This window comes from Jaculus jaculus, chromosome 17 (genome assembly GCF_020740685.1).
Source record: "Jaculus jaculus isolate mJacJac1 chromosome 17, mJacJac1.mat.Y.cur, whole genome shotgun sequence".
Taxonomy (NCBI): Eukaryota; Metazoa; Chordata; class Mammalia; order Rodentia; family Dipodidae; genus Jaculus; species Jaculus jaculus.
Genome location: NC_059118.1, coordinates 67,079,683 through 67,100,161, shown reverse-complemented (window position 1 = coordinate 67,100,161; position 20,479 = coordinate 67,079,683). Strand labels below are relative to the sequence as shown.

The following is a 20,479-nucleotide window of genomic DNA, read 5'->3' as shown; positions in this document are numbered from 1 at the left end:
CAGGTGTTCAATCATGCAGTTTAGTCAACTACATTCCCATGAACGTTGTATCTCTGACCTCTGGGAACAAGTGGGCCATGTGCTTCTGAAGAGACACGTGACCCACCCATGCCTAGGAAGCAGAGGCACATGGGAAAGGGAAGCTGTTGCTCACTGGTCTGACACCCTGCTCACCCGGCCCCTGTGCCCACAAATTTTAATTTTATTTATTAACTGATGTGCGTGTATGTGTATGCGTATGCACTTGTCTGTGAAGGAGTTATCTGTGCTCCACCCTGAGACAGGGTCTCTTGCCACTGCCAACAAGTCCGGCCCACAAGTAGCTTTTTGCATGGGGACTAGGAAGTTGAACCCTGGCTGGAAGGCTTCCCAAGCACCTTAACTGCTAAGCCATCTCCTCCGGCCCTGCTTCTGCCTCTGACACTATGCTTCCTGCAGAGGGTGTCTGAGGTCAGAACACCGTTCTCTCCCAGGAGGGGTGCCCTGTACAGACTTGGAGAAGCACGACCCCAGACCCTAGAGGACACCGCACATGCAGACACACACAGAAAGATGAGCTTCCAGCTGGGCCTTTATTTCTGAACTGTCACTGTATTTACTGATAAGGACACTTGGGTCACATTGCAGTGACGGGAAGAGTGTGGGTCACTGGATGAAGGGCTCGGCCACTTCCTCAAGGAGAGGACAACCGGCCACAGAACATGATCACCTTGGTCTTGCTATGCTGGATGAAGAACAGGAAGGGGCGATTGGCAATGAAGCAGGGTGTGTACCTGGCACACCTCAGCATAATGATGGCAGCCGTGGCGGCCGCGGCCTCCGTGCCCTCCTCGTTGACCTCCACAAAAGACTTGTGCACAACCTGGGAAAGATACAAGCCTCCACCGGATGCCATTCCAGAGAAGTTGGCCTTGGTTGCATCAAAGGCATCTTTCATGCCCCGACTATGAAGGACTTCATTCATGTTGTAATTCTCTTCCAGTTTAAACCGAGGCAGGTAAACCTCCACCTCCTCTTCATCCATCATGTCCGGCCTCGTCCACTCCATGAACTTCTCGTAAGTTAGCTCCTTTTCCACCTAGGAGAGAACAGGAGACTGTACACCCTAGACCGTGCAGTCCCAAGGGGCCTCCTGCGGGGATGGGGGGACTCTGCTGCATCGCCTGGGCCAGCTGGCCGTGGCCACAAGTGCTAAAGGAGGAGGGGGCTTCCACTCGGTGGTGAAGTATTTGCCTAGCATGCTCCACGCCCTGAGTTCCACCCCAGCACCACACACAAATAAATGAGAAGTAAAAACATTTGCTAATGGGTGGGGGGGAGAGACAGCTTAGTGGTTAAGGTGCTTGCCTGCAAAGCCTAAGGACCCAGGTTCGATTCTCTAGTATCCATGTAAGCCAGATGCACAAGGTAGCAGATGGGTCTGGAGTTTGTTTGCAGTGGCGAGGCCCTGGCATGTCCATTCTCTCCCTCCCTACCTTCCTCTGTCTCTCTTTCTCTCTCTCCCAAAGTAAATAAATAAAATGAAAACACAGGCTATGGGCTTGTTACCGTTCCTAAGTCCACATGCTCATCGGGAAGCAGGATAATCATGTTCAGCTCCTTGCCGACATAAGGGAGCACAAGAATCTTTGTGAATATCTCTCCTATGTAGGTCATATGAAAAGTACCACGCTTGTGCATCATTGGCACGGGTTTCTCCACATCCTGTAAAGAAAATTAATACATTCTAAATTGGAACAAGATTCGGTGACACTTTGGGCAAACTCAACAGGAGTGCACATGTCTGGAGTTCCTCTGCAGTGGCTGGACGCCCTAGTGCACCCATTCTCTCTCTCCCTCTTTCTCTGTCAAATAAAGAAAGAAAGAAATAAACAAATAAAATATTAATAAAATAAATAAATCGATAAAAATAAACACCTAATAAATTAATTAATAAAAGAATAATAAAAAACCAAGGCAAGACAACTCCTCCAAAAGTTACTCATCCCACATTGGGTGCAGTGGCGCGTGTCTTTAACCGACCTGTCCAGAAGCTAAGATGGAGAAGTGCAATGAGAAGGCCAGTCTGGGCTGCAGAGTGAGTTCCAGGTCAGCTTCCGCTACTCTGAGACCCCTCCTCAGGGAAAGAAGAAATTACTAATCCCATAGTAATGGCATCCAGTGAAAATGAATTAGACAGAAATTCCCAAGGCTGGAGAGATGGCTTAGCAGTTAAGGCACTTACCTGAAAAGTCAAAGGACATCAGTTTAATGCCCCACGACACATGTAAGGCAGATGAACAAGGTGGCGCACACGTTTGGAGTTTGTTTGCAGTGGCTGGAGGCCCTGGCGTGCCCATTCTCTCCTTCCCCCCCTCTCTTTCTCTCTCTCAAATTAATAAATAAAGCAAAACAAATCAAATTAAAAAAAATCCCCTGGTATATTTGAAATCAAAGACTGATTATAACTTTGTTCAAAAAAGTCAAAGAAAACAAAAGCCACTTGAGTGAATCCCAAAAACCCACCCACAAATAAAAACATGTTAATGGACTAAAGAGGTCAATACAAGATAGGAAAGGGTGGTAAGGAAAAATAGACTGAGGGCTGGAGAGATGGCTTAGTGGTTAAAGCCCTTTCCCTCTGAAGCCTAAGGACCTAGGTTCAACTCCCCAGAGCCCATGCAAACCAAATGTACAAGGTCATACATGAGCACAAGGCGGCACATGTGTGAAGTTCAACTGCAGTGGCTAGAGGCCCTGGCATGCCAATTCTCTGCCTCTCCCTCTCCCTCTCTCTCTCTCTCTCATAAAATAATAAAAATGTTGGGCTGGAGAGGTGGCTTAAGCGATTGCCTATGAAGCCTAAGAACACCGGTTTGAGGCTCGATTCACCAGGACCCACGTTAGCCAGATGCACAAGGGGGCACATGTGTCTGGAGTTCGTTTACAGTGGCTGGAAGCCCTGGCATGCCCATTCTCTCTCTCTCTCTCTCTCTCTCTCTCTCTCTCTCTCTCTCTATATATATATATATATATATATATATATCTCCTTCCTTCTCTCTGTTGCTCTCAAATAAACAAAAAGTTAAAAAAAATAAAAGTGTAATAAAAAAACTGAACCACTGGAAATGAAAACCATAGTAACTTAAACAAAAAAACTCTGGCAAGCCTCACTAAGAGAGCAGATCAAGAGAGGCCAGTATAGCTCGACTTGAAAACAAGGTGGGGAACTTGGAACACTCCGGTCAGGACACAGAGAATTCTTAAGCAGATAGGAGTAGGACTTTCAAGACACTGGGAACACTATGAAGAGAGCAAGTCTAAGAATTACAGGTACAGGAAGGAGAATTTCAGTCTAAAAGTAAGCATTTTCAATGAAATCACAGAAGAAAATTTCCCAAAATTAGGGAGAGAGGCCAGTACAGATACACCAAGCACATAAAGACTATAGAAGAACTTACTGCATCATATTGCACATAACCTAAACCAAAGCTCAGAGCACATGAGAAGCACTAAGCCACTCATGAAGGCAGGCCCATGGGAATCACGACAGATTCCCAGCAGAGATTAGAATGACATAACTCAAGTCCTGAGAAACAACTGCCGACCCAGACTACCATACCAATCAAAGCTGTCATTAAAAAGGAAAAAGAATGCTCCATGAAAAACACAGACTGAAGGAATGCATGAGCAGTATCCTTCTGAGGAAAGAGGACGAGCCCCCATGAGAATGCATGAGTATTATCCTTCTGAGGAAAGAGGACGAGCCCCCCATGAGAATGCATGAGTATTATCCTTCTGAGGAAAGAGGATGAGCCCCCCATGAGAATGCATGAGCAGTATCCTTCTGAGGAAAGAGGACGAGCCCCCATGAGAATGCATGAGTATTATCCTTCTGAGGAAAGAGGATGAGCCCCCCATGAGAATACATGAGCATTATCCTTCTGAGGAAAGAGGACGAGCCCCCATGAGAATGCATGAGTATTATCCTTCTGAGGAAAGAGGACGAGCCCCCATGAGAATGCATGAGCACGATCCTTCTGAGGAAAGAGGACGAGCCCCCATGAGAATACATGAGCAGTATCCTTCTGAGGAAAGAGGACAAGCCCCCATGAGAATGCATGAGCACTATCCTTCTGAGGAAAGAGGACAAGCCCCCATGAGAATGCATGAGCACGATCCTTCTGAGGAAAGAGGACAAGCCCCCATGAGAATGCATGAGCACTATCCTTCTGAGGAAAGAGGACGAGCCCCCATGAGAATGCATGAGCATTATCCTTCTGAGGAAAGAGGACGAGCCCCCATGAGAATGCATGAGCACGATCCTTCTGAGGAAAGAGGACGAGCCCCCATGAGAATGCATGAGCACTATCCTTCTGAGGAAAGAGGACAAGCCCCCATGAGAATGCATGAGCACGATCCTTCTGAGGAAAGAGGACAAGCCCCCATGAGAATGCATGAGCACTATCCTTCTGAGGAAAGAGGACGAGCCCCCATGAGAATGCATGAGCATTATCCTTCTGAGGAAAGAGGACGAGCCCCCATGAGAATGCATGAGCACGATCCTTCTGAGGAAAGAGGACGAGCCCCCATGAGAATACATGAGCAGTATCCTTCTGAGGAAAGAGGATGAGCTCCCACATGAGGCCACAGGAAAGAAGCCTTGCTGGAACTATATGAGCCACAGAGGAACACAAAACCACCACACTCTCAAACCAACAAGAACGACAGCCAGTGACACTCCTTTTAATACTTCCAAATATTAATGGTCTCAATTCCCCAATGCAAAGACACAGACTAATTGAATGGACTAAACTACAGGGCTCTCCTGGTGGTCGTCTCCAAGAAACAGACCTCACCTTCAGACAGTTATTAACTTAGGGTGATGGATGGAAAGTGGTATTTCAAGCAATCGGGGCTAAGTAAGCAAGCGGGTTTCACGGTTTAGGAAAAAAGGTCACATGTAGGCTATCCTGCTCAGGGGACAATCCATCAAAGATATTATATACCAGTGCTGCTCTCATCTTTGGCCAGAGAAGCTTTCTGTGCTGGACAGTGGTGACTGTGGAGACTCAACGCTGGTCAATTGCTGAGAGTAGTGACCACTGAATACTCAGCCCTCGATGGGTGTCTACGTCACCCCTCCCAAGCCAGAGGGTGCATGATGGAAGGAGACAGAAAGAATGGAAGAGCCAGGGCATGCGGAGGAGCGCTGTCTTCTGGACTCGGCGTGGCCTCTGCCCTCACGAGCTCACGGCAGCGGTGTTCATGTGCACCAGACCCGCCCATGACCGAGCTCCACAGCCGCCCATTGCGCCCCTTCATGGGGAGCTCCTGGCTGCCACTGTTTGCCAGAAGAGGGAAGACACTTGCTTCAGTGACACCAGACACTGGAAAGTCACTCATGCTTGAGTAAGTAACTCCTCACTCATTCCTACAAGTCACCAAACAAAACCCTTTATCTACAAAAACAGCTATGGGTTGGCATTGACCAATGTCCAGCCATCACCATGACCTCTGCTTTAGGCACTTTGCCCCCATACTCTGCCAGGGACCTAAAGCCACTAATCATATAGTAGAAAAGAATTCAATCTTATTAGTTTACTGACTCACTAAATTTTGTGTCTAAATTGAAATAAAGAACTAAAATTGAAGTCCATATCACCTCAAATTTTGTGCCTTTCAAGGCACTGCCACATACACCCCAAGGTGGCAATTGACCCTCACTGCAGACATAGTCCTGTCTTTCTCTACTGCAGAGGCAAGACATCAAGACAGTGTCTCACCACCCCTGCACCTAGCGGAAGCCATTGGACAAAAGAATTTTGTTCTCCACCTTCTGTCCTTCCCCGAGGATATGACAGGCATCATGTGTCTATGAGAAAGAAGGCCTGCACTGAGGATGGCAGACCAGGAAAGCTCTCAAAGACACAGCCCTGCGCCACGGCAGCTTGAGGCTCCAAGCACTTTCAGTCCTTCCTGGTGGAAATGAATTTGTGAGTTAAACTAAAGTGATCTGGGGTTTCCGGTGCTGGTGGCTGAATGAACCCCTAACATCTTTGTTTTGTGTTTTGAAGTGGAGTCCCACTCTACTCCAAGCTAACCTAGAACTCACTCTGTAGCCCAGACAGGCCTCAAACTCACAACAGTACTCCTACCTCAGCCTTCTGAATGCTGGAATTATAGGTATGAGTCAGCATGCTGACATCTAACATATATTTTGTCAACAAGAAATAATTTTGTCAGGGGAAACTAGAAAGTTCATTTCAGGATGAATAAAGCTTGAAATAAAGTGTACTTCTTAACAAACTGAAGGGTCAGCTGGTGTGGTGGTGCACACCTTTAATGCCAGCACTCAAGAATCTGAAGTAGGAGGACCACTGTGAGAATGAGGCCAGCCTTTGACTACAGAGTGAATTCCAGGTCAGCCTGGGCTTGAGAGATATACTACCTTAGGAAAACCAAGAAAGAAGAAGAAGAAGGTAAAGAAGATGAAGAAAAGAAGACAAAGACGAAGACGAAAAAGAGGAAGAAAGAAAGAAATAAACTAACTAACTAAAGGTTCAAATTCACATTGGCCTGGAAGGTCTATGGTATGGGTTATGACCAATGATCCAGAACATTTAATTAATCTGTTCTCTTTGTGTAGGGGTTAAACTTGGGGTCTATTGGGTGTACACATCCCTTTGCTTGTTTATAACAAATCAGTGGAGATCATTCATGGGTTCAGTGTTCACTGAACGACAGCCACATGCCAGACACTTACAAGCATGCCTTCACCCGGTTTCAGCGGGGCAAAAGAGGCTGTCTTATGCACTCCCAGCTGCAGAGCTGCCCATAGCCATATGAAGCACAGGCTACCTGAGGAAGGGTTCTTGTGTGCTTCAGACACCAGTAAGGACACGGGGCCGTTCCCAGGGATCTCTGTGTTCCTGCGTGACATTTACCTTGCTGACTTTGAATGGCATCTCCTGGGTGTCTTCTTTGACAAATGGCTTCTCCCACCTCCCTTTGAAGTAGATGGCATTCACAAGAACTAGAATACTGGCTTCAGTCAATAACCCGGGGGTCAGCAACTCTGTAATTTTATCTGAAAGGAAAAGTTAAAGAGCTAGTTAGCTAAAAGAGTTGGCCAATGCATACCTCCAATGCACAGGGGCCATCTCTTCGTAGGTCAGATATGTGGATAAGGGGTTTCATCACTGTATCCTAGAAACAGAGGATATAGAAAGGTATTTGTCCTTAAGGCAGCAGCCCCCAGCACCACAAAAAAACTTGAATAAACATAAAATGTATGTACAGATGCTAATATGTGCTGCAGGAATTAAAAACACAAAAAGTAGAGACAACTGGTACCTACAACTTAGAGAAAGACATTTAAAGAACTGTTTTAAAAATGGACTAATAGGGCTGGAGGGATGGTTTAGCTGTTAAGGCATTTGCCTGCAAAGCCAAAGGACCCAGGTTCGATTCCCCAGGACCCACATTAGCCAGATGCATAAGGGGCACACGTGTCTGGAGTTTGTTTGCAGTGGCTGAAGGCCCTGGCATGCCCATTCTCACTCTCTCTCTCTCTCTCTCAACTTCTTTCTCTGTCAAATACATAAATAAACAAAATTTTTAAAAAAACTTAATGGACTAATAAAAAATAATTTTTTGAAAGGGATAGGGCAGGATTAGGATACCATCCAGTGAGTTGTTGGCCAGGAAGGTCCCTGTTGCCCCCAAAACATTACAGGCCATTGCCAAGGCCCTTGGTTTTCCACCAGGAGTAGATGGTAAGACCCTATTGCTGAAGACTCCACATGCTTGGGCTGCAAGGTCACTGAGGAACCTTGCTAGAGCTGAACTGAAAACCTCCTGCCTATAGACCAGCTGACAGAAAGCTGGAAGAAGCCATTCTGCATGCAGTTCAATGGCAGAGAGGAAATCACCAGTGGAGATACTCAATAGTGGACACTGCAAGCCTTAAATTTGGCCAGCCAGGCCAAATGAGCTAACAGGTACAATAGTGGCATGTCTGTTATGAAGGAAACCAACTGCTTTCTAATTGGACTGAAGGCCCACTCCATGGGAGGGAATATATCCCTGATAATGAGAACCTAAACAGGGGTAGTTATGAGCCTTAGGAGTGTAATATCTGCTTATGTCTGGCTAACTGTATATACTGTGCTCACCAAAATGCCCAGTAAGCACTTCTCTTAATGTTCATACCTATATATTAATGCTACTCTCATTTTTGGTTAAAGAAGCTTCTCTTTTCAGATGGCAGCAGCCTTGGGAAGAGTAAGAAGGCACCATGGTGCCGAAAAGAAGTGACAGAGGAGTGCTCAGCACTGAAATATCTCTATCACAACCTCCAGGGCTCATGGTCCATTGAGGAAGAGGTGGCGGAAAGAATGTAAGAGCCAAAGGAAGGATAGGACTCCTTACAATGAAACTGTCCAGACAGAAATTGGCCTCGATATCCACGACCTCACAGTGCCTAGCAATACATTCACAAGACCCTCATAAGAGGAGGAAAAGACAAAGACTTTAAAATAAAAGAGACTAAAAGGAGGGGATATGATGGAGTGAAGTTGTGAAGGGAAAAGTGAGGGAGGGGAGGGAATTATCATGGTTTATTGTCTATAAGTACAGAAGTTGTCGATAAAAAATTATATACTAAAAAAAAAAAGGAAGCTGAGTGTGGTAGCACATGCCTTTAATCTCAGCACTTGGGAGGCAGAGGGAGGACTGCCATGAGTTCAAGGCCAGCCTGAAACTACATAATGAGTTCCAGGTTAGCCTGGGCTAGAGTGAGACTTTACCTTGAAAAACAAAGCAAAAAAAAAAAAAAAAAAAGGTTGGGGGAGAGTGAGGTCGTGACTGGAAATACTGGAGAATCCTTGATATAGGGCTGTGGTATAGCTCAGAGGTAGCATGCATGAGGCCCTGGGTTCAATCCCCAACATGGCAAAATAAATACATACGCAGCTTTGATTTAGAGAGCTAAAAGTCCTTCCTGTTTACATGATGTTCTCATGAAAGGAACAACAAGAAGACTGATTAAACTACTGTTAAAAACAGACTTACCTAGCTAGTAGGGACTGAGGGTACATTTCAGGGTAGAGAGCGTGTCAGCAGGCTTGAGGCCCTGGGTTCAGCCCCCAGCACCAGAAACAAGCAGGACAGAGCGAGCGTGCTCACCTTCTGTGGTTTTGGCCACCCAGGAGTTGATGTGTTTCCGGGACTCTTCCACAGCGGATCTGAAGTTGAGCTCTTCCATCTCTGCTTGGTAGAATTTTCGGCAAGCATCTTTGAAAGACTAAGATGGGAAGCAAGATGGCAGTTATGACAGCTTCTTCGGCTAACACACCAAAGCATACAATCAAGAATGCCATTAGCTGGGCGTGGTGGCACATGCCTTTAATCCCAGCACTCAGGAGGCAGAGGTAAGAGGATCACCATGAGTTTGAGGCTACTCTGAGACTCCACAGTAAATTCCAGGTCATCCTGAGCCACAGTGAGACCCTACCTCGAAAACCCCCCCCAAAAAAAAATAATGTCATGATTTACAGATGCAATCCACAAGCAAATACGAGGAAAGGGCCCCCCATTCTAACCTCTCCATTCTCAGTTCTCCTTAATCTTACTTTATGAACTAAGTATGATGGCAGCCTGGATATCAATGAGGCATCACAAACTGCTGGAGCCTTGAGGGCGTCGCTGAGGTTGCAGGAGGTGACTAGAAAGATCCTGAGAGGAATTACCCACGGCGAGTGCTACTCTGACAAGCCACCTTATGGGCAGTGTGAGGGTCAACCCCACAAAGCTACGGCACCCCGGCCCTGAGCAATGGCAGACAGGACACAGCACACAGGCACGGGAATGACCGCTCTGCACCAGCCCTTCCACCACCACTTCCTGTGATGACAGGGACACAAACCGCACCTTTCAAACAGTGCCACCTACGGTCACAGGATGCCCGGGTCGGAGCTGGTGTAGCTACGGAGCCAAGTACTTTGTTTAATTTAGTTGATTACATGGAACGTGAGTAGCACGTGTCCAGTTTCTCACGCTGGCTGGCTGTTTCCGATGGAGAGCAGCTCACACGGAGCCATCAGAGCTGGGGTACAGTTCAGGGCGCGGCTCAGCGGTACAGTACTGCCCTAGCTTGCACAAGGCTCTCGGTTTCATCTCCAGCAGCTCAAGAAAACAAAGTTCAAACAACTTTGCTGATTTAGTCCAGAAAATGACAATGGAAGTAATGGTTCCACCATGTTAAAATAAAGATTTAGACAGGAGAGGTAGCTCAGTGGTTAAGAACGCTTGTCACTTAAACACAGCAGAGAAGCTCAGCTTCTCAAAGCCCACATTTGTAAAAAGGCTGTGTGTGGTCACATGTGTTTGTAACCCCGGCCCATGGGGCAGGAGTGGGGAGAGACCAGAGAATCACTGGGGCTCATGGCCCAAAAGAGCAGCTCCAGGTTGAGGGGGAGACCCTGTCTTAAGAGTACACAGAAAGCCGGGCGTGGTGGCGCACGCCTTTAATCCCAGCACTCAGAAGGCAGAGATAGGAGGATCGCCATGAGTTCAAAGCCACCCTGAGATGACAGAGTTAATTCCAGGTCAGCCTGGACCAGAATGAGACCCTACCTTGAAAAAAAACAAAACAAAACAAAAAAGAGTACACGGTCGAGCGGTACAGGAGGACACTCTGAGCTCTCCTGTGGCCTCTGCAAGCACACACACATCTGCACACTCACGTGCATACACCACACCACAGTCCACATACTTTCCAAACACCGCAATTCACACCAAGACAAAATTAAGATTTGATGCAACATAAACATGCAGACTGAGGTAGGAGGATTACTGTGAGTTTGAGCCCAGTCTGAGACTACAGAGTGAATTCCAGGTGAGCCTGGGCTAGAGCGAGACCCTACCTCAAAGAAACAAAACAAACAAACAAACAAAGAAACAAAAGGGCATGATTAATTGGATAATCACCTGAGCATTTATGAGATATTCTAAATTCCTGGTTATGTATTATTAGGAATTGTTGCTTAAATCTACCTCCAGATGTATTTCCTCTCCTAATTTGTAATGCTACTGGAAGTGTATTGTGGGACTCTCCTTTTGTACATTTAACTGTTTCCATTGACTTTCATTTCTAATTTTTAGTTTTTTTATTTATTTATTTGCAAGCACAGAGAGAGATGAAAGAGAGACAGACAGAATGGGCGCACTAGGGCCTCTAGCCACTGCAAACAAACTCCAGATAAATGTGCTACTTTGTGCACCTGGCTTTATGTGGGTACTGGGGAATCAAACCTGGGTTGTTAGGCTCCACAGACAAGTGCCTTAACTGCTGAGCCACTGCTTCATCCCTCATTTTCATTTCATCTTCCATTAGTTCTCATTATATAGATTTGAATCATCTGATTTTTTTTTTTCAAAAGAATACACAAGCTGGGTGTGGTGGCGCACACCTTTAATCCCAGCACTCGGGAGGCAGAGGTAGGTGGACTGCTGTAGGTTAGAGGCCAGTTTGAGAGTATATAGTGAATTCCAGGTCAGCCTGGGCTACAGCAAGACCGTAGCTCAAAAAAACAAAACAAATGTCTGTGTAGGTGGGGAGACCACACAACTCTGTGAAAGCTCTTGTCCCTGCAGGGACGGTGGGGAGCAGAAGCGAAGGAGGGCTCTTGCTTTGTGATTTTATTTGCAGTCTGTACAAGAACCTACTCATTTACGACTCAAAAGCACGTGTACAAATACAGAAAGTACAAGCGTGAGCAGAGGGTGGGGTGAATCCACTTGATCCCTCCTTTCCACCACATGGCTTCTAGAAGCAGAGCAAGCCTGACTTACCGAGAGGATTTCATAAGACTTTTCCCCAAAGAGCCTGTTGGCCGTTCTAAGCAAGTACTGTTTGTCAGTCTTATTCACTTCGCTGAGAAGCAAGTGCAAGCTCTGGTGGACATCTCCACCTCCATCACCACTGTATTTATTAAAAGAGAGTGCCTAAAATCAGAAAAAAAGAAAAAAAAACATAACTTCAGTCAGCTCCAACTACAGGACATGAGCAAACAGAATGGCACAGACTGCTGCTGCCACTCAAATGAACTGTCTGATCAGAGATGGAAAGTACCTTTAATTAATTTATTTACTTCTGCATGTTGGAAGAAGATAAACACCACAGTCTCTTGCCACTGCAAACTGTGCCTTTTGTGTCCAGCTTTAGATGGGTGCTTGGGAATTGAACTGGGGCCTGCAGCCTTTGCAAGCGATCACTTTTAATTTCTGAGCCACCCCCACCTCCAGCCCCCAAAAGTATCTTGACAGCTCTCTCTCCAGGGTCTTCCCCAGCACACGGGCAGTGCCGGACTTAGCAGGTGGCCCATCACCAGCACTGGCCCTTCATGTTCCCAACCTGGCTACGAATATGGTGCCTGAGTGTCCTCTCAAGCTGAGGCGGCTCCTGCCCTGGCATGGAGCACTCTCCCCTCCCTGGGCTCTCACTGCCTCACCAACAGAACCCAGCCAAGGTGACCCTGGCCTGGGACTTAAAAGACCCAGCAAGTGCCACATGTTTGCTCTTGTACCAGCCACCATGATGCAGAGAAGCCCAAAGCTATCCAGCTGCAGGCCACATGCAGTGTCCTGGAGCCAGCAGTGCCGCCACAAGGAAAAGGAGGCTTGTCCCAGCAGTGGGCACCTAGGCCCCAGGCATGAGCAATGCGTTCTTGGCCCTTCCAGCTCTACTGAAACTACTGCATGAGTGACCCAGCTGCTCCCACAGGAGAACTGCCTGTCAGCCAGCACAGGTGAGAAGTTGTCCACTCATCGGTGTTCCCTCACCCACGGAAGACAAAATGGAAGACACAGTGCTGGCTTTAGACAGTGAAGCAAAGACTACTGGGGAATGGAGAACGGGGACCTGCGATATGGTACTGGCAGCAGCTCAGAGTCACTGCAGTGCCTGGAAAGATTGGACATTTTCCCAGAACCTCCCACCTATGTTTCAGGTGACTCAGAAGCATGTGGCTTCTTTCAGCTACCTAGGCTGAGGTAGGGAGAGAAAGGAGCGTGCTAAAGAAGATGTGTTGGGCTTAAGAGATGGCTTAGTGGTTAAGCCATTTGCCTGCAAAGCCAAAGGACCTATGTTCGATTCCCCAGGACCCACCTAAGCCAGATGCACAAGAGGCACATGTGTCTGGAGTTTGTTTGCCCTGGCTAGAGGCCCTAGCATGCCCATTGTCTCTATATCTATCTCTCTGTGCTTGCAAATAAATAATATATTTTTTTAAAAGCTAGGCGTGGTGGTGCATACCTTTAATCCCAGAACTTGGGAGGCAGAGGTAGGAGGACTGCCATGAGTTTGAGGCCACACTGAGACTACATAGTGAATTCCAGGTCAACCTGGGTCAGAGTGAGACACTACCTCAAAAAACAAAAACAAAAAAAAAGGAGATGTGGCCAGGTGTGGTGGCACACGCCTATAACCCTAACACTCAAGATAATGGAGGCAGGAGGATCAGAAGTTCAAGGCCATCCTTAGCTACATAGTGAGCCTGGGGTTAGCCTGGTCTGTTCAGACCTCTCTCTCAAAAAAGAAAAGGGCAAGAGGAAATGTTTCATTTCGAAGCAGAACTTAAAGGGACCATTTTAAACTGAGGTCTCATCAGAAAATTCCCAACTTCTCTACCTGGCAAATGATTTCAAAAGGAGAAAATAGCTTTATAATCAATTATATGATGTCAGGAATGAGGTCAAGGGCCACTTTACTAAAACCTTAAGATGAATGCAGTCCCTTGTAGACCCTCTTGACAAATGGACTTCTAAAGACTCAAGGACGCCATCCCATGCTTTCCAACCCAATGCTGTCTCAAATATCTGTGCTTGTGGCATTTTTCTGACAGAGTAGACTATAGGTAAAATGATATATGGAAAGGGTTTTAAAGGAGTTGTAATAGCTTGAAATGAGAAGGGGGAGACGTTAAAGTGAGGGCAGCCCGTTCCTGGCCTGCTGGCTGAGCTTGACCCCATGGCAGAGAGACTTTGGGGTCTTGGGAAGACTGAGAACTCTCAGGGGCCAGTGAGCTAACAGTGGGGGGGGGGTCATGAGTTCCCCTTGATATGCCTGCCCTCAGTACTCTTGCTCCAAGTACCCTACCCTTGCTATGACCAGCAGTCCATCAGGATGCTCCTGCTCTGTGTAACATGTCCTTCTAGTCACCTCTCCAGCCACACTCCATGTCACCTGTAGTTGTCTTGTCAGTCAAGAGCAGCCTTTTTGGGATTTGAGATGTGAACAGCCAGCTCAAATGGCAGTCAATGGTGTTACCGTTTACTGTGTAATGGCGCCAGTTACGCCAGCAGTCAATGGTGTTACCATTTACTGTGTAATGGCGACAGTTACCCCGGGAGTCAATGGTGTTACTGTTTACTGTGTAATGGCGACAGTTACCCCGGGAGTCAATGGTGTTACTGTTTACTGTGTAATGGCGCCAGTTACCCCGGCAGTCAATGGTGTTACCGTTTACTGTATGATGGCACCAGTTACCCCGGGAGTCAATGGTGTTACCGTTTACTGTGTAATGGCGACAGTTACCCCGGGAGTCAATGGTGTTACCGTTTACTGTGTAATGGCGCCAGTTACCCCGGCAGTCAATGGTGTTACCGTTTACTGTGTAATGGCACCAGTTACCCCAGCAGTCAATGGTGTTACCATTTAGTGTGTAATGGCATTAGTCAATGGTATTCTATTGCTTTGTAATGGTGCTAGTTACCTTAGCTATCTGGCTTTGAGTGCATCCCCTTGCTCCAAGTAGGACCATGGCTAGGGATGAAGAGATGCTAAAGGGTGAGTAAAATACATTTTTTGATTTGTCTTCACCCAGTTTTTCCAGAAGGTTTAGGGCAAAGGTGACATTTGCTTCCAACAGAGGATCCATGATGGCAAGTCTGAAATGAGAAGAACAGGTTAATAGAGGTGAAAAGGCCTAAGTGAGGTCAGGGAAGAGACTGAGTAAAGGAAAGGTAGGGGAGGGCTAATCAAAATCTAAGAGGGTATAAATAAGTCATATGGAAACCTGCTTTTTTGGACAATAGCACACCCAGAAGCCATAGATTGTTACTAGAAAATTTTTAGTGCCAGGGATGAGATATCTTCTACTGAGTTGTTGGCCAGGGAGGCCCCCAAAACATTGGCTATTGCCAAGGCTCTTGGTTTCCCACCAGGAATAGCTGGTAAGACCCTACTGCTGAAGACTCCACATGCTTGAGCTGCAAAATCACTGAGAAATCCTGCTGTGGAGCTGAGCTGAAAACTTCTTCCATATAGACCAGCTGACAGAAAGCTGGAAAAAGCCATGCTGCATGCAGTTCAATGGGAGAAAGAGAAATCACCAGTGGAGATAAACAACAGTGGACACTGCAAGCCTTAAATTTGGCCAGCTAGGCCAAATGAGTCAATGGAAACAACAGGGGCATGTCTGTTATGGGGGAAGACAACCACTATCTAATTGGGCCAGAGGCCTACTCCATGGAGAGAATACATCCATGATACTGAAAACCTATGATGAGGGAGGTCATGAGCCCTAGGGGTGTAACGTCAGCTGGTATCTGGCTAGATGTATATACTATGCTCGCCAAACTGCCTGGTGAACATTTCTCTTAATGTTCATACCCATATATTAATGCTACTCTCACTTTTGGTTAGAGAAACTTCTCTTTTCAGTTGGTGGTAACCTTGTAATGACTCACAAGGCATCATAGTGCTCAGATGAATTGACAGAGGAGTACTCAACACTGAATCATCTCTATCACACCCTCCAAGGCTCAGAGTCCATTGTGGAAGAGGTGGCAGAAAGAATGTAAGAGCCAAAGGAAGGGGACTACTCCTTACAATGCACTCTTCTACACACAAAGTGGCCTGGATGTCCATGGCCTCGCAGCACTTGACACTACCTACACAGGACCATCACAGTAGGAGAAAGATGATGACATTAGAATAAAAGAGAGACTGATTGAGAGGGGGAGGGGATATGATGGAGAGAGGAGTTGCAAAGAGGAAATAGGGGGATGAAATTACCATGGTTTATTGTCTATGATTATGGAAGCTGTCAGTAAAAAATGAAATCAAAAAAATCAGTATCATATAAATACAGGTGATATGTAACCTGGATCTGCACAGTCGTTCACACCACAAAACTTTGTCTCAGTGAGAAAACAGGAACACACACACACCCCCAAATGCACACACATATGTACACGTGCAGTTACCAAACCTCCCCAGCCAGACAATGCTACCATGTAAGACACTCCCAAGGACTCCACTGAGCAGCGAGCGCCTTTAATCCCTGAGCCATCTACCCAGTGCCACTCCGTTATTTTAATGGATCAAACTGTCCAATCGCTTTCTAAGGCAGAAATGCAGGTGTTTTAATGGCTTGTATGTCTGAAAGTACTCTACCACTCCCTGAGACTGAGAGCCTCACAGGGTGTGTAGCAGACGCCACACAATTTCACTCCGGAAGATTCTGATCTAGTAGGAAGGAGCGGTACACACATGCATGTGCCATTCTGCAGTTTATGTGGGTGGGTGCCTGAGAATCAAACCCAGGCTACAGGCTATGTAAGCAAGCACCTTTAACCACTGAGCCATCTACCCAGAATTTCTCTGAATTGTGAACTGCTTCCCAGCCCCTTAGCTGTTGTGAACTTTGGTGACAATCTGACCCAGACCCATCTACTAGCCCCCTCAAATCCTTAAGACATCTATGAAGTCTTGCTCTTATCTCTGAAATTCAGAAATATCCTCATGGTATGTCCCTCACTGGGCCAGGTTATTCATTGTGCTGGGTACTTGGAGGGCTCTTTCAGTCAACTCAAGAAAATTTCCTAAGCCAGAAGTGGTGGCTCATGCTTATAACCTTAGCACTTGACTTAGGAGGGAAGATTAAAAATTCAAAGCAATGCTGTCAGCAAAAATAAATAAATAAATTCAAAGCACAGCCTGGCGTGGTGGTGTATGCCTTTAATCCCAGCACTTGGGAGGCAGAGGCAGAGTTTGATGCCATCCTGAGAGACTATAAAGTGAATTCCAGGTCAGCCTGGGCTAGAGTAAAACACTACCTCAGGCAAAAAAAAAAAGTTTAAAGCAAGAGCTATGATGCCCTTAATTCCAGAGAGAGACATGAGGTAGGAGGATCACTGTGAGTTTGAGGCTACCCTGAGATTACATAATTGGAACCCATCTCAGAGAAAACCCAATAAACGAAGAAAACGGCCTTTCCACTCTGGGAAAATGACTTAAGTACTCACCGCTCAGCACTCACGGGCCAAGTCCGCTCTTAGCGCCGGTACAAGCCCATGTGCCAAGTGCTAATGGCCGTGGACTGACCTCACCTGCCAGCCTTCTCCATGCCGGGGCTCACACGGAGGGCAAGGCTACTGGCTGCAGAGGCGAGCTGAGCGCCGCAGCTGGGCTAGGAGATGGCTATCTTGCAAGGCAGCTACGCTACTCAGCACACCAGCAACACTGTACCCTGACCCGTCCGTGAGCCTGCTCCAGCGTGACACTCACTTGCACACTTGGACGGCCTGCTCAGACCTTCTAGCTTCTCTTGCGCTTCCATCACAATGACATCTTGTCCCATTTGCTAGAAGACACTCCTAACTTTACCTTCTAATCTCTCTGTTGATTTTTCGAGTTCATTTCGCTGTGTGCTTTCGGGTTCTAAGGACTCTACTTTCTTTGGTGACTGTTTCCGCTCTTTGGTCCTAGTTCCTTGCAGAACAGCGATCACAGTTTTGTTGCATTCTTGTCAGCTTCGCCCCTAGTCTTTCTCAGAGGTCTTCTGAGTGGTGACTGCTTTACGTAATCACCAAAAGCACCTGACGTCAGTTCACGGTGAAGGTGAAGCCGCAACTCATTGCTGGAAATTCTATCGTATGTCAGCTAGGGACCCCACCCCCGCCCCTGCAGTGTGGTCCGGGCTCACTACTTGCTCTGGCTTCTGATGGTGAAGTGGGGACTACAGCGTGCTTTCTCTGGGCTCATACAATGCCCTCACTTTGGCCCAGGGCCTGGCCCAGAACTCAGAGCCCAGGGGCACCCTCTGGGTGGGAGTATTGGTTCTTATGGGGGAGGGACTGCTCTATCAACTGGGAGGGAGGATTGTTTGATTGACAGGAGGGCATCTGTGGGTCAGACAGCTCTGTGACAGCCTTTCCACTAGTGTGGCTCATTCTGCCCTCCACCTCACTCTGGTCTCTGCTGGAACTTGTAGCTATCAGCCTACCTCAGCTCTCCCCTAAGCCCACCCCACTGCCCTTGGGACCCTTCCCCTACCCTTCTTCTGCTCCAAAAATCTGCCCAGCAGCTCTTGTCCACTGTTCCTTTCTCATAATTTAAAAAGCTCCTATGGGCTAGAGAGATGGCTCAGCAGCTAAGGCGCCTGCCTGCAAAGCCCAAGGACCCAGGTTCGATTTCCCAGGACCCACATAAGCCAGATGCACAAGGTGGTACGTGTGAATATTTGCCGTGGCTGCAGGCCCCTATTCTCTCTATCTGCCGCTCTCTCTATCTGCTTCTCTCTTTCTCTCTCAAATAAATAAATAAATAACTTCAACAATATGAAAAAGGCTCCTTTGCTGTTGGGTTGCCAGAGCTTTATGAGAACAAGGAGATGAATCCATACCCAGAATGAAATAATCCCATGATGACTACAGCCCTCTTTTTAACATTGTGAATGTACCTAAGCCTTGGGTTCCATTGCCTAAAATCTTGCTTCTAAGACATTAATTTGAACATAACTTATTACATAACCAGAAAACCCATTTTCATTTTCACTTTGTAATGCTATATGAACCCTTACATAAAGGGATTATAAACCCACTATAAAAAGATTTTAAAAATCCAATGAATATACACACACATATACAATTCATTATATATTTCAGAAGTGCCATTGCCTTAAACATAGAATTCTTGGGCTGGAAGGGTTGCTCAGTGGTTAAAGGTGTTTGCTTGCAAAGCCTAATGGGCCAGGTTCAATTCCCCAGTACCTACATAAAGCCAGATGCAGACAGTGGTATGTGTACCTGGAGTTCACTGGCTGCTGTAGCAAGAGGCCCTAGTGCACTCATTCTCTTTTTCAGTGTGTTTCGGCACTCTCCCTTGCTCTCTACGTGTGTCTCTCCTCTTCTCTCTCTCTTTCTGTCTGTCTCTTTCTCCCCCTCTCTCTCCTGTTGCCTACCTAGCAGTCTCTGGATACAGTCTTGCAAATATGGGAGCCCACTATTCCTGGCTTACCCGGCAATGTATGGTCCAAATATGTACACTTTCCTTGTGATGACACAAGTCACAGTGGCTGCAATGACTCAGAGAAGGGACACTCCCACATGCACTGATAACATTGTTTTATCACCACAGTACTAAAAAGCCCAGGCACGACAATGCCGGCTAACATGATCCGCTCCAAAGGTTACAGGATACATCAGATCCCACACAGCAATCTTAAACCACAGCGGAAAGGAAGCCTTGGAATATTCCTACCACAAGTACAGCTGCCTCCCAGACAACCAGAACAGTACTGAACCTCACTCCGCTTCTCCTCACACCCCAGTGTTTCCGACTCCAAATCAATGTTCCCTTTCCATTCTTTTGGTTCTCCAAAGAGCTTAAAAGGGAAAAGGGAGAGGGGCAGGCCTGTGGGCCAGGGACAGACCACTTGCTCAGCAGTCCAAGGCCGCGGGTTCCACGGGCAAAACAATCAGGAGGGGGAATGGATTTCAAGAAACTAACTCACGTGCCCATTTCATCTAGCCCAGGCGGCCCATCCCAACTTTCCCCCGGAACTCTGGGCCGCGAAGACATCAAATCGCCCAGCGCCTTAATTAAAGAAATAAAATAAAATAAACCACCAACTGTCTACTCTTGCAGGCCTCAGGGCACGGAAAGTGCCGCCCACCTGGCCTTGCTCCAGAGGCACCGGGCTTGGCAGGCACAGTCCCGGGAGCTGCGGCCGGCGGGTCCCTCGGCCCCACCCCGGACCGCAACGCCCGGCGCCCCGCGTCGCGAGCGCGCGTCCTCCGGCCGCCCCGGCGGGGTCACCTGTGGCCCGGGCTCCCGGCGCGGCTCCGGCTCGCCCCCATCTCGGGCCGCTCCTCGACCCCGGCGGCCCGAGCCCGCGCGCTGCTCCCCGGCCGCCGCGGAAGCCGAGCCGAGCCGCGGGAGTCAGGTCCCCGCGCCCGCCCCGCAGCCGCTCCGCCTACCCGGCCGCCCGCGCCTCCGCCGGCCCGAGCTGCGCGCACCGGGACTGCACGGACCGCGCCGCGCCGCGCTAAGGAACCTCGAGGGGCGGGGTGGGGGGCGGGGCCGGGGCCGGGGGGGAGGCGGGGGCCGGGGGAAGCGGAGGGCGGGGGAAGCGGGGGGCGGGGCCTCGGAGCTGAGCCCCGAACCCCGGGCATCCCCGCCCGCCCCAGGAACTGTCTTCCAGCTCCCGAA

General features: G+C 47.9%; 1 protein-coding gene across 3 annotated transcripts in view; it reads right to left on the bottom strand.

The window, feature by feature from the left end:
* Nucleotides 1-553: 553 nt before the first annotated feature.
* Serpinb6 (serpin family B member 6) overlaps nt 554-20,479 on the bottom strand; it is a 36,682-nt gene continuing 16,756 nt past the window's right edge. The window contains exons 1-7 of one of the 3 annotated variants that reach the window (XM_045136618.1): nt 20,248-20,302; nt 14,757-14,931; nt 11,836-11,988; nt 9,169-9,286; nt 6,927-7,069; nt 1,549-1,704; nt 554-1,078 (exon numbers count right to left, since the gene is read on the bottom strand). In XM_045136618.1, coding sequence (XP_044992553.1) covers nt 674-1,078; nt 1,549-1,704; nt 6,927-7,069; nt 9,169-9,286; nt 11,836-11,988; nt 14,757-14,921 — 1,140 coding nt within the window. In that variant the 5' untranslated portion in view covers nt 14,922-14,931; nt 20,248-20,302 and the 3' untranslated portion in view covers nt 554-673. Of the gene's footprint in view, nt 1,079-1,548; nt 1,705-6,926; nt 7,070-9,168; nt 9,287-11,835; nt 11,989-14,756; nt 14,932-20,086; nt 20,152-20,247; nt 20,303-20,479 lie in introns of those variants that run through there. The other 2 variants (XM_045136617.1, XM_045136619.1) reach the window with 2 other exon arrangements.